General features: G+C 40.2%; 2 protein-coding genes across 2 annotated transcripts in view; one reads left to right on the forward strand and one right to left on the reverse strand.

Moving 5' to 3' along the window:
- Positions 1 to 3586: 3586 nt before the first annotated feature.
- LOC138951913 (BRISC and BRCA1-A complex member 2-like) lies at positions 3587 to 15340 on the reverse strand. Its single transcript, XM_070323473.1, has 11 exons — positions 15131 to 15340; positions 14375 to 14451; positions 13586 to 13683; positions 12933 to 13124; positions 11063 to 11137; positions 10281 to 10381; positions 8864 to 8963; positions 7719 to 7789; positions 6736 to 6818; positions 6060 to 6210; positions 3587 to 4578 (listed from the first exon to the last, which is right to left on the reverse strand). The coding sequence occupies exons 1-11, from the start codon at positions 15262 to 15264 to the stop codon at positions 4515 to 4517; spliced, it is 1146 nt and encodes a 381-aa protein (XP_070179574.1). The 5' UTR covers positions 15265 to 15340; the 3' UTR covers positions 3587 to 4514.
- A 46-nt stretch (positions 15341 to 15386) lies between these two features.
- The window catches only part of LOC138951924 (exportin-5-like), a 32545-nt gene continuing 28588 nt past the window's right edge, over positions 15387 to 19343 (forward strand). The window contains exon 1 of the mRNA XM_070323486.1: positions 15387 to 15509. Coding sequence (XP_070179587.1) covers positions 15393 to 15509 — 117 coding nt within the window. The 5' untranslated portion in view covers positions 15387 to 15392. The remainder of the gene's footprint in view (positions 15510 to 19343) is intronic.

Below are 19343 nucleotides of genomic sequence, written 5' to 3' on the forward strand. Positions count from 1 at the left end.
CCTAACCCCAGAACCAGCAGAATTACGTAGCAGGGCCCAGCCAGGCTCCTGGGCTTGGTGCTAAACATCGCTCGAGGTAGGTTTTTGTCAAGTGTCAAAAACGCCAAACCTTAACCACAACAAGGCATCAACCTTCTGCATGTAAGCTGGTCTTTTCTGCGTCTTCTCTTTCCCCAGCGTTCAGGAGTTAATGTGTGGCCTAGACATAAAACTGTGTTGATTTATTGACGATTTTTTGTATATGCACGTACACGTGATTGGTTCTGCTGGGTTATTCGTTTATCCACCCAATGCGACAGATTGTGAAAATGGCGTGTTAGCGTGCTTATTAAGTTTACTAATTGATCGTGCTAATCAATAATCTACAGCTTGATTAAAACACCATCATACAGAGCATAGGTCTGTCTCGCCTGAAAGAGGAAGATTGTTTACCCTCTACCTGTCTGATTTATTGATTATGAATCAAGGGCTTTGGTATTGATTGAATTCATCGACACACGTTAGTAATTAAATGCATATTTGGTTTATCATGCAGTATGTAACAGTGGAACCCCCCTGTTAAGACTCCCGTGTTAAGACTCCCGTGTTAAGACTCCCGTGTTAAGACTCCCGTGTTCAGACTCCCGTGTTAAGACTCCCGTGTTAAGACTCCCGTGTTCAGACTCCTGTGTTAAGACTCCCGTTTTAAGACTTTTCCTCATTTAAGACCTTATTTTTTTCTCTCCAGATGTTCTGTTAATAATATTTGGAAATGTACCTTCATTTTCAGACTCCCTCCCCATTAAGATTTGATTTTCTCAGTTTTGTTTTTGAGGTCTCAGAAGAGGAGTTTGTTTGTTTGTTTGTTTGCTTAACGCCCAGCCGACCACGAAGGGCCATATCAGGGCGGTGCTGCTTTGACATATAACGTGCGCCACACACAAGACAGAAGTCGCAGCACAGGCTTCATGTCTCACCCAGTCACATTATTCTGACACCGGACCAACCAGTCCTAGCACTAACCCCATAATGCCAGACGCCAGGCGGAGCAGCCACTAGATTGCCAATTTTAAAGTCTTAGGTATGACCAGGCCGGGGTTCGAACCCACGACCTCCCGGTCACGGGGCGGACGCCTTACCACTAGGCCAATCGTGCCGGTCAGAAGAGGAGTCCCACTGTATGTCTCTCGGTTTGTGAGTGTTTTGATTAAATGTGTGTTAACTCAGAGAAAAGGGCCTTGGGTTCAAGAGCATTTTGCATGCTCTTTTTACTGGATGAATGTTTTTTGTGAGTGATCTTACAGCCTTCCTGTTGTGTTATTTTTGTACCTTACATGCAATCCCACTGTAACACACATCTTATTTAATTGTGTTTCTCAGTAAGCTCCAACTTAGATGTTAATGTGTTGCCATTTTATCGTGTTCTTAGACGTTTCCCGTAAAGCACAGAGAGTACAAAATAGTTGTGTGGTTCGCTCTATGTAAGCAATCTTCATTATGAACAGATACCAGGCATGGGAATTGAACATTGTAAAAAAGGCTGAAAATTTATAACTGAAGACGCGAAGCGTCAAGTCGACAGCGCGAAGCACCTAGCCTTACTAGGGCAAGCCCCCCCCGGAAAAAAAATTCTCCAAAGAACCCAGATGGTGCAATCTGGTGTCATCTGAGCTCCAAGTTTGCCATTAAATTCTGTTTTTAGAATCAGAGTTTTTAGTACCAATTTTTTTCTTTTTTGAAGAAAAAAAATATACACATGTATTATATGGTTTAAATTTGTTAAAAAAAATTTATCTGTTGAGACAAACAGGAAAATGTAACTTGTAACACAATCTGTGCAATCTGGTTTACTTTCAAACATAAAAGTTCAAGTAACTGAGGCAGTGCGTGAACGAAGTACGGAAAGTTTTCGCTGACTTTTGCGCAAAGGCAAAAGTAACCGGTACTTTTTTTGTGTGCCTCCCCCCTTTATTTTTTCGGCGGACACTTTTGCTTTTTCGGCGGAACAAAAAAAAAATTCGGCGGAAATCCGCCGTTCGGCCTGGATACAGAGGTACAGAAGGACAAAACACACAGGCAGACTTGAACAGACACAGAATACTAACACACACACCCACACCCACTCACACACACAACAACAGCAACAACAAAGAATGTTAGAATATGCTTTCAGTCACTCATGTTATATCACTGTCAGCAAAATTTCAACCCTGAAAGAATAAAAACAAAAAGTAAAAAAAAACATCAGCAAAACATCCACATTGTCTTGCTCCATCACTTTTATCAACAAAAACAGACTCTTGACCAGTTTTATTCTTCAAATTTTTAATCAATTGCCCATGTTTGCAAACACACAAAAATTCCTGCCAGTCTTTTTTTGCCAGCATTTAAATAAATATTGTTGATCACAGCGTGATACAATTATTTTTGAATATTTGTTATGTTTATTTTGTTTTGAATATTTCTATGTTTACTTCCACAATGCAAAACCATGCAGTTTGATGTAAGCAAACCTGAACACACTGTACATATATTTTAAAAACGGGGTTTAGCCTTCTATGAGAATACTGGTCTGTGAATGATTAATTTACAACAGCCACTTGTCAGTAAATAATTATGCACATCAGTATGGACTATGGGTACATTTATAGTACGAAGGCCCTTAAAAGGAGTTGCTCCTTTATTATTCACAATATATCAGCTGGATTTAAAGGGATCCCATGCCCATCCCCTTATTTGGTCTTTTGCATTAAAAAGTTTACTTTTTCAGACTCTGCTACAGAATTGGATAATATTGAACTGAGACCCTCAGGTACGGTAATGTAATATTTTTGTTAAAGCACAAAAAAAGCAAACACATTTTGTGTGTGTTAAAGTCGCAGTTTCTAGGTGTTACAAACTTTTGCTCTCTCAAGCAAATCATTCTTTCAAGTTAAGGACTTTCTCGTGAAACTAACAGTAAACATTGTAGAACCAGAAACAAAAGAAATCTACGTACATTTTTCAGTTCCAAAGATGAGTATGCCATTTCTGGCTGCTGCTGTTACACTCTCTGCACTCCTCCCCTTCCCCTTTTCTCACATTTAAAACCATTTTGACAGCGACTGCAGTCTCACTTGTGAAACTTTACACAATACGTTAAGTACCAACGGTTGCCGTTTTCATAATTGTAAAATACACTCTGTCGCCCTTGCTCGTTAGTCTAAATCGTAAGCAAATATTTGCACACCATTGGTATCTTTGAAATCATATCAGACCATAGTTTAAGCATGTCAACTAAGCTCTACACACACACACACACACACACACACACCCACTCAGAACTTCAATCTACCAGTAGGTCCAGCAACTTACCAAAGCTATGGAAATGTTTCCTTTTTCTTTACACTGGTACAGCAGATTGCACATATGAAATATTCAGTCAGTAGTTTCTTGGTTTCAGTATCAACAACAATAATAACATTTCACATGTATTGCACAATCATCGTCTCACATGTTGTACATGACTACTTCAATATTCAGCTGTGAACTGGTACAGTGGAAAATTGTAGCACCTTGGAGCCTCACCTGCCACCTGCCCCCCCCCCCCCCCCCCCCCCCCCCTCATCCCTTCTTCAAGACTTTACTTTTTCAGATTATCTATAACCTCTGTAAAATTACCTCCCTTTTAAGACTCCCTCCTTTTTACAACTTGAATTTCTGAGATCTGTTTTAGGTCTTAAACAGGCCGTTCCACTGTAGCTGTGGTATAAACTTGAACCTGGTACAGTGGAACCCCCTTTTAAGACCCCTGGATTTAAGACTCCCTCCTTTTTAAGACATTGATTTTTAAGATTTTCTCTTCATAACCTGTGTAAAATTACCTCCATTTTAAGACTCCCCCCTTTTTAAAGGTGGTCGTCTACATTTTTGCTTTTTTTCAATAATCTTATGGTTAGATTTCGCTAAAAAGTTATGTCAGATGATGAATGAACCATGGGGAAAAAAGTTATAGGAAAAAAATATATGTAAAAAAAGATTTTATTTTTGGGTAGCGTGACTCACGCTTCCAATATTTTGTTTTCTGTTTGCTTTGCCTAAAAATACTGACCAATCAAATTCATGTCACTATGCTTATAGCCACGCCCAAACAAGTGCAGCAACAGTTTGACACTGGAGCGCTGTCCACGCTTTTTTTTAAACGCACAAAATGCACGGGATTTGAGAGGAGTTTTGCGCTTGGCATTTTCCAAATAAGGATATCCTACTATGAGTACTACGCTGGAATACTACAATGAATTTTCAAACGGCTACACTGGCTTCGTCTTTCCTGATCGAAAGGGGGTGTATTGTTGATATTTGTAGATAATAGACTCTGCATTTTAATGGTCAAATGGCGATTTCGGTATAAAAATGTAGACAAGGACCTTTAAGACCTGATCTTCACATATTGTTGGTCTTAAAAAAGGCGGTTCCACTGTAGCTGTGGGCTGAACTTGAACCTGGCCATTGACTCTCGGTTGACAAGCTTTTCAGGGTACTGTTCAAGAGGTCTGTCACTTCTGTTTGGCCAGCACTGATGCACGCTGAAACTTGCTGATGTGGTTCATAATGAAGAGTCTGCAATTCAACAAAGCAAAGTTGACTAGCAATGATATTATTCATAATGTATTTATCATTATAATGGACAAATGAGAGTAGCGAGGTGGATATGTATGTGAGGGTGCGGGTATGGATGTGTGTGGTTTGGGTTATGCGTGTATTGAGGCGTCAATTTTTATGTCATTTTATGTGATGTTATTTGTGTATACGAACCAAAATAAAAAATTCTGTTTCTCTTAAAATTCAGATAATAAAGTTGTGTTGTATTGAATTGAATTGAATTGAATTGAGGTTCAGTCAGCATTGTTCCCAGACTCACGAAACAATAGGTCAGTTGGATCTGGATTGAAAATATGTATAGGTCCAGAATCTCCTGGCTACTTCTGGCATTCTTCAATTAGAAGTTCTCCTACAGTACATATCTGTTGGTCAACAGACCCAGGGGGTCAGACCAATGCAGATATCAAAAAGAATGTGTCAGTGACCAAAACATGAGAACAGCAATGTTCATTGCTAACTTTCTCTTTTTGTATAGTTGATCGATTTATTGACTAACTTGACTGAGAAATGGATGAATAAATTCATTGACTCAGATTTATTGCCTGACTGAGAGATGGATAAGTGGACTGACAGCCGAAATGAATTAGCTTTATATGTGCATGTACGGGGGGCGAGGAATTAGCTCTGTCAACAGCGGCGATGGCTTCAAAACCAGTTGTCTCTATCGGCGTGGGGTCAATCCCCACGTTCGGCGAGGGATTTATTTCCCAGAATCAACTCTGTGCAGACTCTCCTCTGTGTCCGAACACCCCCGTATGCACGCATGCGCACAATAAAGAACCCAAGTTCACAGAGAAAGTCTCAGGGCTTGGTAAAAATGAATACACACATGCAGGAAAAAAAGAAAATAAAACAAGAAATTCCTCCGAGGTAGGAAAAACACCCCCGTTGGTCAAAGGGAAATAACCATTCTCACTGCCACCAACTGAGAAGGTTATTCTATAAGTCCTTGTAGAATCTTAATCCACCAATAACTCCCTAACCGTGTGTTTGACTGGTCCCAATTTTTGTAAGGACCGTCTCAGGAATGTATAGAACCTGTTCACCAAGTTTGGTGACGATCGGTCCGTTCATTCTTGAGATCTATATGCGAACACAAACAAACAAACAAACACATCGACCGAATCCTATACACACCAAATAACTCCCTAACCGTGTGTTTGACTGGTCCCAATTTTTGTAAGGACCGTCTCAGGAATGTATAGAACCTGTTCACCAAGTTTGGTGACGATCGGTCCGTTCATTCTTGAGATCTATATGCGAACACAAACAAACAAACACATGGACCGAATCCTATACACACCCCTATACCGGGGGTGTAATAAGGGTAGCACCGTATACTGTATGGCAGCTCACTTCCCCCAGTGAGAAAGCAGCCCGAATTTCCATGAGAATAACCTCACAGGACTATGTGAAATCTTATTCTTATCCTTACTCACTTTGCACGTGAAGCCATCTCATCAGCACTCCATCGAGGGCTGTAGGGAAAGTTGCCGACTGTCTCAAAGTACGGCTGACCTTTCACCTCATGGTACACTGACTGGAATGTGAACTTTGGGGTTTCCGCAGGGAAGTATAAAGGTAGTTCCACTGAAAAGGAACCAAAATATTTTGATTAGCAGTGCATGGCAATAACTGTTGTCACCCTCTTTCCCATGAAAATATCAAGCTTATTATGAGTTATTTCGAATATGCTGACTGTTAGCAATTGATAACAGACATGTCGAGAAAAAAGATATCAAGCATGAGCCTTCAGGCGAATGCTGATATTGTTTGTGAGAAATGTCTGTTATTATTTAACAGTCAGCATATTAGAAATAACGGTTTTACTACCGTTTATTTCGACCAAAAGAAATTTCGAAGCGACCCTGCGAATTAGACAGAACAGCCACAATGGAAACTTGAGCGCAAATGATGGGAAGTTGATCCTTCACACACATATCTTTTGACATGATCAGGCAGAAAGAGATTTACAAAAAGAGAGCCAACAAGCATGAAGACGAACAGACTGACAGACAGAAAGACAGACAGACAGAAAAAACAGATTCTCGTCTTGGAGCATACTTTTTTTCTGCTAAGGTTGCTAACAGGTTAAACTTTTGTGTGCATGCTTACCTGCGTAGATGAAAAAGAAGTCATTCCACTCAAACAGGAAGGAGATGTTGGAGAAAGTTTGCAAATCATATTCAATCACACATCTGAAACATCAAGAAACATATTTTTCTGATAAAACACACGCAATCACTGATATCCCTACACCGCAATAAACACACTTCAGATATTCTCCATGGCTTTCTACTGTTCTACAGTATTACATTGTTGGTGCTTTACAAAGGAAAACCAATTGAAACAATTTTGAAAAATAAATCTATATGTTGCATTTGAAACAAAGATCCAGCCACCCTTTTGTATATTTACATGACGGGCGCAGTGGCATGGTGGTAAGACGTCAGCTTCCTAATCGGGAGGTCGTGAGTTCGAATCCCGGTCGCTGCCGCCTGGTGGGTTAAGGGTGGAGATTTTTCCCATCTCCCAGGTCAACGTATGTGCAGACCTGCTAGTGACTTAACCCCTTCGTGTGTACACGCAAGCACAAGACCAAGTGCGCACGGAAAAGATCCTGTAATCCATGTCAGAGTTCGGTGGGTTATGGAAACACGAAAATACCCAGCATGCCTCCCCCGAAATCGGCGTATGCTGCCTGAATGGCGGGGTAAAAACGGTCATACACGTAAAAATCCACTCGTGCTATAAACATGAGTGAACGTGGGAGTCTAAGCCCATGAACGAAAAAGAAGAAGAAAGAAGTATATTTACAAAAACATTCTATGATGATTACTAGATTTTCTTTGTCCAAAATCAACAGAAAAGTTAGCTGTACTTCTCAAAGACTCTAAGAGACTCAAAATGTTACTGTCCTTATAAAAACAAGGAAAACTGCAATGCAGTGTCGGGCGCGGTTACAGACATAAAAGTACATTACATTTGCTAAGAATTAAGAATTGCACTAAAAAACACTTGAACATATCACATCACTGTGATGATGAAATGCATTAACCTGAAAGTGATAAATCTGGTCTCCCTGCTTCTACACTCACCTCCCAAACTGGCTGAGGAATGCTGCAATGTACTCTTTTCTCTTCTCAAAACCACGCACCACTTGTGTAACCTGTTTAAAAAATGTTTTTAAAAATTAGCACTGATCAAAAATAAATAGTAAGCACTATACTGTCTCCAACTTTATTTGCTAACATGCAATGAAGAATAGGAAACACCAAAGTGAGCACAACTGCAAACAATAGATTTATTGTGGATCCTACACACATATACACAGAAACATAGAGGGGCGTGGACGTCGCTCAGTTGGTAGCGCGCTGGCTTTGTAGCCAGTTGGTCACTATCAGCGTGGGTTCAATCCCCACGTTCGGCGAGAGATTCATTTCTCGGAGTCAACTTTGTGCAGACTCTCTTCGGTGTCCGAACACCCCCGTGTGCACACATGCGCACAAAAAAAGATCCCAAGTTCACAGCGAAAGTCTCAGGGCTTGGAAAACACGAATACATGCATGCATCATCTCTCGTCTCTAATTATCATGATCGTATTTCGATACTTTGACGAGACAAACCCAATTCTGGTTTGTCGAAAAAGACAGCCACAGCGGGCTTGTTGGAGTCAAAGTATCACACCATATCTTCAGCGTATTACCAATACCTGTCCCAATATAGGCCAACTGGTCTAAGAGGACGTTAAACCCTACTAGTCAGTCAGAAACATAGAGAGGCAGAGAGACAGTCAACAGGGTTGTCGTTTGGTAACTGCCGTTTGTGAAACACTGAAATCTTTGTTGTGATTTTCACAGAATTGCCAAACTTTTCCTCAATTGGGGAAATCATGACTGCCAAAACCCTCTGAAATTGAATGAACTTTTTCTCAGTCAGGGTTAGGTGGGTTATAAAAACACAAAAATACCAAGCATGCATCCTCCCAGTTAACATATTGCTGCCTAAATGACAGAGAAAAAACAGTCATACACGTAAAATAAAACCACTTGTGCAAAAAACACAAGTGTACATGTGAGTTCCACCCCATGAATGCAGGAGAAGAATATAAGAAGAAGAAGACTGAACTGTTTTATGGCCATTTTCGCAAATTTGCAAACCAAAATAAATCGGGCAACATCCCAGGTCAAATACATATATATAATTTACACATTATGTGAGTTGAACTGTAGATTGCACTCACCTTGTTGTCTAACTGTTGTTTAACATGTGCAACATAGTCTCCCAGCAAGGTTCCAGATGTATAGGACGGTATTCTTAAACAGGTGGCCCCACCAAGAGCACTGGCAGGACAAAGATGGTCATTGTGTTCACATAAAATGATTTAGACCAACATAAACATACATTCAATTCTTTGTCAGCTTTTTAAGATCTTAAGAGTTGTCAATGTGAATGAACAAAATCTTTTCAAATCCGTATTCAGTAACAGCACAAAAGCTGAGTTACCATTCAAGGCACATACAGTATACACACTTTTCTTTTAAAGAATTTTTTTTCTTATTCAAGAATAATATTGTGAAACAAATATATATATATATATATATATATATATGCATTTAACCCCTTCACTGCCACAGTATAACAGCATTTTGGTATTGCTGTGCGCCAGGGCAAATTTCGCTTTCTTCGGTAGGTTCACTTATCTGTTCACTGCTCATTCATTTATTGAGATATCTCTTAGATCTTTGGCATGTGGTTTGCTTACACCCTTGGCTATTATGTGATAACATGATCATTGGACTTTGTTTGTGATTGTTATTGTAAAAATCGATATAATGACCATTTTTGTCAAAAATGACAGTTTCCAAACTTTCACACACGTAAAACCGCAGAAAACACAGCTAAAACTGGTGTCAAATATCAGCTAGGTACTTACATTACAGCCCATAAAAGTATTCTTCTGTGTGGTAATCCATAAATCACTTCTTGTAGAGCTTCCAGAACACTGTATCATTTGAAAACGGGTCTACGAGTTGATGTGCGACTTTCGGCCGCCATTTTAAATCTTATAGATCGGAAAAAACTTCTAAAAAGGTTTTTACCATGTGGTACTAACTTATCTGAACGGTCAATGGGAAAAAACTGTGTTTAAAACCCCTACAAGAAGTTGGACAGTGGTTACCTCCCAGTTAGTTTTCACAAATGTCCTGAAAAGTGCTGATGTACAAGGGCGGATCAATTCACTTTGGAGGGGGGGGTTACAAAATGACTGCGAAGATACAAGTTGACGGCGCCGAAGGCGCCTAAGCCTCTAGGGGGGTCCGGGGCCATGCCCCCCCGGATATTTTTTTTATCCAAAGAAGCAAAATAGAGCTATCTGGTGCATCCTGAGCCAATAAATTACTTCTTTTTTGGGGGGGTGGGGGGGTTACGTAACCCGTGTAACCCCCCCCCCCCAGATCCGCCCTTGATGTAAATGCCACGTACCTAGTACGTGTATGGGCGTATGACAAACCAAACATGACCACGTACCTAGTACGTGCTGGGCAGTGAAGGGGTTAATGTACCGTAAATTAAAATGAAAAGCCTATCAAAATACACACTGTATGTATTGTAGCAAATCACACACAAAATCTTACCCAAAATAATCACAAACTCACTTTTCCACTCTGGGTGAGAGATGTAGCACAGGTGTGACTCGTGAACTATCAGGTGAGGGATAGGTAAAATATAGAACGGCTTGGTCCTCCCCTGGATTGGCCTGATTCAAATAAAAACAAAACTTTACAATTACAATTATACATTGAAAGGCTTCCATTTGAAACTTCGAGGTTGTCATGGTCAATTGACACCCGACAAACGTCTCATTGAAGCCTGACGGAAATTGAATTGAATTGACTCACGTTGCCCAGAAGAATTCATACATCGAGTTTCGTAATGCAAAAGATGTCATCTCTTTGCATGCATTATTGTCTCAGTGTTTTCCAGCCTTCTGTGTTTCCTACTTGAAAAATACCCTAAAAGGATAACCAAGGCTAATCAAGGTTGTATCAATGTGCTTCGCCAGCAAGTGTTTAAAGAGCAGATTTCCAGTGTTCAACAGAGATTAACTTTATAATCTGACCAATCACAGATACAGTTACATTCTAAACCCAGCTTGATTGAATTACAATACCGATTTCCTACAACTGCCTGTCTCAAAAGACTGCGATTTAAAGAGACCTCTTTAATGCATCAAAAGCTGAGAGATATGTCTCAATATTCAACTGTGGACTTCACATGTTGCACATACACACAAAAGAATCATATAAATGAAAAAGAACAAAGGTAAAAAGAAAGAAATGAACAACCATCAAAATACTGTTCGAGTGAAAGAAAAAATCTGTTTCCAGTTCAAACAAACAAACAAACAGACATACATAGCAGTGATCGAGTGACTTACCTGTATCAGGTATGCAGGTATTTGTGAAAAGTCTACCTGGAGTCGAAGGACAATGTAGACCACACCTGCTTTGACCTGCCCACAACAAAAGTACCGTGGTACAGCTTGTTTGATTATACATTAATTGGATCACAGATCCAATTAACATATATATCTCGACATTCACTGGTCTTAGGGTTTTTGTTTTCAAAGAAGAAAGAAACTTGCTTGAACACGGACCACTTCTCCGAGCAAAATCAACAAACCTAATCACTCGCATTCCACCTCAAGGTCTCGGCCAACCAAGACTATGGCATACTCGTAGCAAAGCCGCCGAATGGTACCGTAAACCAAGAATAGTGACGTAAGAGAATAGAATGTCGTCTTTTGATTTGGAACGTGACGTGTTTCAGAACTTCTTCTGGACAACTTGGATGGTCTTCTGCGTAGTGGTTGGCACGAGATTCTTTTTCTTCTTCGACAGTTCATCCTCCGATACTGTAGCAAAACGTTTCATCTTTTTTTCACTTTTATTTATTTATTTATTTATTTATTAAGGAGATTTCTATAGCGCATAACTAAAGGCACTATGCATTTTCGAGTATGCGGACGACTGAACTTGACCGCTAAAAAGTAGTCCTTTCGGTATTATTACGCCGAGTCTGAACATGAGGTCTGAACATTGTTTTTAGGCAGGATCTAGGTGAAAGCAAGGCTGTTCTGATCTCTGTGTACAGTCGACAGAGAGAGAAATACATGTCGAGACATAGTTATATTTTTGACAACATGGCTATGTGATGATAAAGAAAACAAAAAGATGAACGTAAAGAAGAAATCTGGATTGAACAGTGAGCAAACACTTCTCTCAAACACGTCAGATGAAAGTTCAACTGCAACAAGCCACAAGGCTGCCCATATGGAGTGTTGATTGAAATGTTCCTTCAAGCAATCTTCCCATTAATTTGAATGGAAATTAGTCACCCTGTCTGCACCAAGTGGCCCTGAGATGGAAATGTGGGTACACTTAACGTCAAGAAGAAGAAGTCTGACAACAGGGCTGCTTAATAATTCTTACTACATGTACACATACAAGGCTATAAAATGTATGAATAAAATAAATATGGACCAAACCTCAAATACTGTGGAAACCCCTTTTAAGACGTCTAAAAATCTGTTAAAAATCTGGTCTTAAAGGTCCTTGTCTACATTTTTATACCGAAATTGCCATTTGACCATTAAAATGCAGTCTATTATCTACAAATATCAACAATTCACCCCCTTTCGATCAGGAAAGACGAAGCCAGTGTAGCCGTTTGAAAATTCATTGTAGTATTCCAGCGTAGTACTCATAGTAGGATATCCTTATTTGGAAAATGCCAAGCGCAAAACTCCTCTCAAATCCCGTGCATTTCGTGCGTTTAAAAAAAAGCGTGGACAGCGCTCCAGTGTCAAACTGTTGCTGCACTTGTTTGGGTGTGGCTATAAGCATAGTGACATGAATTTGATTGGTCAGTATTTTTAGGCAAAGCACATGTTCTCAGCAAACAGAAAACAAAATATTGGAAGCGTGAGTCACGCTACCCAAAAATAAAATCTTATTTTACATATATATTTTTTTCTATAACCTTTTTCCCCATGGTTCATTCATCATTTGACATAATTTTGTATCGAAATCTAACCATAAGATTATTGAAAAAAAGCAAAAATGTAGACGACCACCTTTAAAAAGCAGGGAGTCTTAACATGGGGACAAATTTACAGACATTATGAACAGAAGATCCAAAAAACCAAGGCCTTAAAAAGGGAGAAGTCTTAAATGGGATGGGGGGGGGGGGGGGTCTTAAAAGGAGTGTTGCACTGTATAAAAGTATAAAGTAAATCTAGGCCAAACCTCAGTGCCAGTGATGTAGAGCTCCAGGTCATTAGGGTTCAGATCAATAGAGGTGAGCAACGATGATATGTCTTGCTCAATTCTGTGGTGATGAGCTGCTCTTATGTTGTTATGCTGGCGGTAGTAACGCAACAGTTCTTTGATCATCAGCAGGAGTGAATCATGTTTTGTGGCATCCCACTTTGAGAGGCTCTGGAAATCAGGACACAAAGATGTCGTTAACGAAAAACAAATCATAAAACCCATTCTTTACGTTTTGCAGTGCAGACAGCACAGACTTCTTTAATTCACACAGTTTTGAGAGAGAGCAAATTCTTCTAAAGCACAAATAGACAAACACACACACACACACATAAACAGATGTGCTCATAAGCAAGAGATGCACGCACAGACAGAATGATATTCGAGGCATCTTCACAGGGCTGGAAGGTGTGTGTTTGTGAGTATATAATATTGTATGCGTTTTTCTTACCTCCATCTCTTCCCTGTAATCATAGAGGTGTGAGTGTGTGTGCCGGTACAGGCATGTGGTGTGTGTGTGTGTGTGTGTGTGTGTGTGTGTGTGTGTGTGTGTGTGTGTGTGTGTGTGTGTGTGTGTGTGAGTGTGTGTGTTTAAGGCATTGACTGTTGATAGGAAAGTCAGTCGTGCTCACCTCCATCTCTTCCATGGGAGGTAAAAAGTCATCATCGTCAGGTCCAAAGATGAAGTCTGGGGGCTCTTCTGGGCAGCTGCAGTCAAATATTACCTCCCCTGAATCAAATCATTGTTCAAAATCAGGTTTTGACGAAACAACTCTTTAAAGTCTGACATACCTCCTGGCCATTTTCCATGATGAAAAAGGTTAGGTGCTCACTCTTAACCGTACATTATTTTGGCAGAAAGGGCCTAAGTTGACCAAAAGTGATTGGATTGCCTGTAGGCGCACTTCCTGTAGACGTTTTTCCTGGGAATGCACACGGGTGCATTTCCTGCAGGAAAGTGTGACACTGGTCAATCTCGCGCCAAGCGTGTGATTTATCTAAACATTGTTTCCCCTGTGACATCCAAAATGCGGTTCGACAGGAGGACTTGATGTATTCTTTCATTTCTTCATTTAAAATTGAAACACTGAATCAAAGCTCTTCAAGAAAAAAAAAAGGATAACAAATATATATATATACACACAATTTTACCGATGTGGCTAGAAGCATCACAAGACTCTCAGCGAGATCGGCGAAACGCGACAGGATATACACCTGGGCGCATTCTCTGTATACAGAAAAAACGCCTACAGCATGTCCGCCTGCAGGGAATGCACCCACTTTTGGTCGACATAGATCCGGGACCTTCTGCGTTTCTTTGCCACACACATTCAAAGGCAGACAGGCAAACAGACAGACATGCAGACACTGAGACAGTCATACACGTACAGTACTTATTCAAAAATCTGAAATCAACTCACATGTCAAATTTTGTCCACAGTATGGAACAGACAGTTTAAATCTGTCAAATCTCCTCTGGTCTATATCCTGTGGGCAACTGAAAATGGAATTAAAAAACAATGAATATATATAGCAAATCAAACGCTGAGACTGGATCAGGTTTAGGTTAATGTGGCGTCAATTAAAGTTCCTTACACAGCCTGGGTGCCTACAAAGGCACAATAAAGACACTGGTTGTAGAAGAAAACCCCAGTAATGTTAAAGAAAGGCAACTGCCAGACAACCAAACCAGTGTCTGCTTTGTTACGTTTACCCAGGTCAGTCACAGTGTCTTAATAATTGCTGCCGGAAAATACACTAGAAAATCTCAAATGTTCCTGCTCTGTCAATGTCATTCATGTGCTGAGTTCAATATCATCAGATCAGGTGCCTAATTTGTCTGTGAAGTCTGCACACAAAGTTGCAGGTTCTGTCAGGCTTTGTTCATTTTGGGTCTTTACATGACCACCAAGCTAGCCATTCCAGTATCAATGAGGCACTGATAGTGATAGTGATACATGTACATGTGCACACACACACACACACACACACACACTGACAAGTCTGCGCGCGCGCACACACACACACACACACACACATACACATACACACACACAAACACACGTGGGTGCAAATTTAAATGCAACACACGTTGACTGCTTTAAACAAAAATAAATGAAGAATTTGTGAAAGAGGACGGAAACACAAACGGAAAAAGACATATGATATATATGTACCCCGAGCAGGCGTCAAAAATGTTCAACGATCCTGGCAAGATTCCGAACTCTTCTTCTGTCTGGATGTTCTCCACAAACGGGCGTATCTTTGGATCAAAATATTCAAGCAGCTGAGTATCTATCAGTTGCTCCATTTTCTTACAAGCGTCGAGTTTATCTAGTGTCCAGATCCTCAACCAAACCCACTTAGACTTTCATTTGGTTTAGCCGTTTGGGAAGCTAGCCGGATGAGAATAAACTAGAGTGACGTCCCGTTGTCAGCATGGCGGCTCAAACCGGTGTAGTAAACATGGAACAAACACTATCGACTCTAGTGGCGGCTGTGGAAGCTGTCATGAATCCAGCAGCCACCCAACAAGACCGAGCAGCTGCACACCAGGTCTGAAGCAATGTTTTTGTTACGTCTGTAATGCTTGAAGAGAGTCATGGGTGAAACTGATCAGAAATGAAAATAAGGAAAATGAGGCCGGGGTCCAGGGCCCGGGGCCGCCCAGCCCCAGGCCCTGTTATTTATATATGAAGTCTTATATCGCGCGCGTATCTCCAGACTCGGACTTAAGGCGCAGGGATCTATTTATGCCGTGTGAGATGGAATTTTTTACACAATATATCACGCATTCACATCGACCAGCAGATCGCAGCCATTTCGGCGCATATCCTACTTTTCACGGCCCATTATTCCAAGTCACTCAGGTATTTTGGTGGACATTTTTTTTATCTATGCCTATACAATTTTGCCAGGAAAGACCCTTTTGTCAATCGTGGGATCTTTAACGTGCACACCCCAATGTAGTGTACACGAAGGGACCATGGTTTTTCGTCTCATCCGAAAGACTAGCACTTGAACCCCCATGGTTAGGAAAAGGGGGGAGAAAATTACTAACGCCCTGACCCAGGGTCGAACTCGCAACCTCTCGCTTCCAAGCGCAAGTGCGTTACCACTCGGCCACCCAGTCCTGGTGGGGTGCAGGGGCGAAGCCCCCCGGAAGAAAACGAAAAATCAGGCTTTTAAGGGTAAAAGTAGGCCTTTCCTGGTATCTTAAACAATGGTAACAAATGCCAAGCTGTAGTCCGATAATTCGCACGCCCAGTGAAACAAAGACTCAGCGATGTCCGGTCACTGTGTTAGGGGAAATACGGATCGGATCGCCTTTTTTTACAGATTTTTAAAATAAGGAATTCCTTATTTGACCAATTTCATTTGGCGGATTTCCGCCCTGAGGCGGAAAAGTTTCACCCATGGAGAGTCTATTTCGTGCGGGCTGACTAAAATACTACGCGACCGCACACAGGGGTCCTACTAAAATGTGAAAAGACGCGTCTTTTCGTGTCTTTTCACGAAAAGACATGAAAAGACAGCAAATAGATACGAAAAGACAACAAATAGATACACAAAGCAGGTGAAAAGATAATAATTTTGGCAGTAAAAATCACAACTAACTTAATTAATTCGTGCAAACAATATCACACAAAGCAAAGCAAATGGCAAAATACGCTATATACAGTAGTCCCTTCCATTTCCGGCCCTTTCGTGGGCGTGAACCTGCCCGGAGCGGCCAGCTTTCCCATGACTAATGAGTTTTCCTTCTATAATTGACTCTTAATGGCCGTTAACCTGTCTGACGCGGTCATGAAACGGTCACTGATTTTTGCCCTAAGGTGCCCCTCTTACTCGACAGGATCGGCCACTTAACGGCCACTTGTCACTTTCGCGGGCGAGCGCCTGTGTTGTGTGCACAGACGACATGAATACCTACGCATGCGCAAACTGTAAATACAGACATGCGCATACATGTACATTTACGGCAGTCACTTCCGGATAGATCACAGCTGATGTGAGTTTGAAACACTTGTTTATCTGACACTCAAATACATATATAATAATCCAAACAACACACATAGAAACATACGAAACAATAGCTTAGCCAGGACGATCGAGTTAAACACGCAAATAATTAAGATGTATAAACGAAAGCAAAACTAACAGAGACAATGAATCGGCGGCTCGTGGATGATCGCTTTCTTTTCTTCACGAAAACTTGATCGTGTTTTTTTTTTTGAGGAGGAGGGGGCCTGTAATGAATGGCCACCTGATATTTGCGGTCACCTTTGCAATGACTAATGTGTGACCGGATATGGCAGGTACTACTGTACATTAAGAAAAACTAGAGTGTAAAAATTTAAATAAATCAAATTAACAAAGACTGTACTTAAAGCAAAATACGCCACATACAATAAAAAACAGAACATAAAATACTTCTAACATGTAAGTCACATTATTAAAACAGGCAAAAAGATAATGATTTTGGCACTAAAAAACCCAACTAATTTAATTAAGTTATGCAAACAATATCACACAAAGCAAATGGCTGCTAAATAAACCAAATACGTCTAACATGTAAGTTAAATTATCAAAACAGTGAACCTGACATCACAGCTAAAATAGGCAATATTTAAATACACCAATAATAATAACAATAATAATGCAAACTTTTATAGCGCTATTCTAGAAAAATGTCTACTCTTAGCGCTTTACAATACATACATCGACCAAGCATACTATACACGCACAGGCAAAGAAACCGACCAAACATAACCAACAAACTATACATGCACAGGCAAAGAAAGCGACCAAACATACAATACACGCACAGGCAAGATAACGACCAAACATAAACAAACATACTATGACCAAACATAACCAACATACTATACGCGCGCAGGCAAAGAGAACAATCAGCACATGTAATAATTACTGACAACTAATAATGCAGGCATACAATGACACCAAGCAAGCAAAAAGATAATAATTTTGGCACTAAAAGTCACAACTAACTTAATTAAGTCGTGAAAGCAATATCACACAAAGCAAAGCAAATGGCAAAATACGCCATATACATTAAGAAAATCTACAGTGTAAAAATACTTTTAACGTGCTAAATAAATCAAATTAACAAAAACTGTCCTTAAAGCAAAATACGCCACATACAATAAAAAACAGAACGTAAAATACTTCTAACATGTAAGTCACATTATTAAAACAGTACTTAAAACAGTGAACCTTACATTAAGAAAAACTAGAGTGTAAAAATCATGTTAACGTGTCCTGGATGCCTTGACTCGTTTCTTCTGCCCAATTTTCTTTCCTCTGGCTCCAGATGTCAAGACATGGATGTTTCCGTCCGATGATGATGTTGCCGTGCTTCTCTTGATCTTTAATGCCCTTTGAAATTTATCCATGCGGCGACGTCGTTGATCGTCAGTCTTAATTGGTGCACCAATCTGATGGCTGCACAAACAACTGACTCACGTATACACAAACACTCACGTATACACAAACAAACACTCACACACACTCACATGCAGACTGTTGCTCTCTTTTGCTCAATTCATTTGATCATCATCATCATTATTCATTATCATAATTTTGATCATCATTATCATCATCCTCGCTAGATCTTCCAAAATGCATCATAACTCCCTTATTTGTTTATTTCTGTGACTTAAAACTCGGTGTAAAGGTAGATGATGTCCTGAAGATACTAGATATATAAGAATATTAAACAACCGTACTTTAATTTATGGTCGTGCCTGCGATTCTAAAAACAATGCAAACATGGTCGGATGCAGATATCCGATGCTTGCACTTTTGCTCGCTAGCTCTTTGAAAATGCATCATAACTTCCTTATTTTTTATTTCTGTGACTTAAAACTCGGTACAAAGTATGATAATGTTGTGAAGATTCTAGATATATAAAAATATTACATGAACATTCTTTATTGTGAGGTTGAGCCTGCGTTCTTAGATCAATGCGAACATGGTCGGACGCTGAACCACGATGCTTTCACTTTCGCTCAATAGATCATTACAAAATACATCATAACTCCCTTATTTTTTATTTCTGTGACTTAAAACTTGGTATAAAGTCAGATAATGTTGTGAAGATACTATATATATATAAATAAAAAAAGTACATGTACATGCTTTAGTTTGGTAGCGCAAGGTAGTGCAAAGCCGCGTGCGGTCGAGTAGTATTATAGTCAGACCCATTTCGTGAAGAAAAAACAGCTGCAGTGCAAAACAATGGTTCTTGAACTGCAGTATTTTCAGCAGTGGCTGCCACTGAGCCAGTGTTTTAGAAGAATATACAAGCCTGAACCAATAAAAAATGATGTGATCATGCAATGGTATTGGTCGATGGCTCGAAAAATT

This window comes from Littorina saxatilis, linkage group LG17, assembly GCF_037325665.1.
Source record: "Littorina saxatilis isolate snail1 linkage group LG17, US_GU_Lsax_2.0, whole genome shotgun sequence".
In the NCBI taxonomy this organism is placed as follows: Eukaryota; Metazoa; Mollusca; class Gastropoda; order Littorinimorpha; family Littorinidae; genus Littorina; species Littorina saxatilis.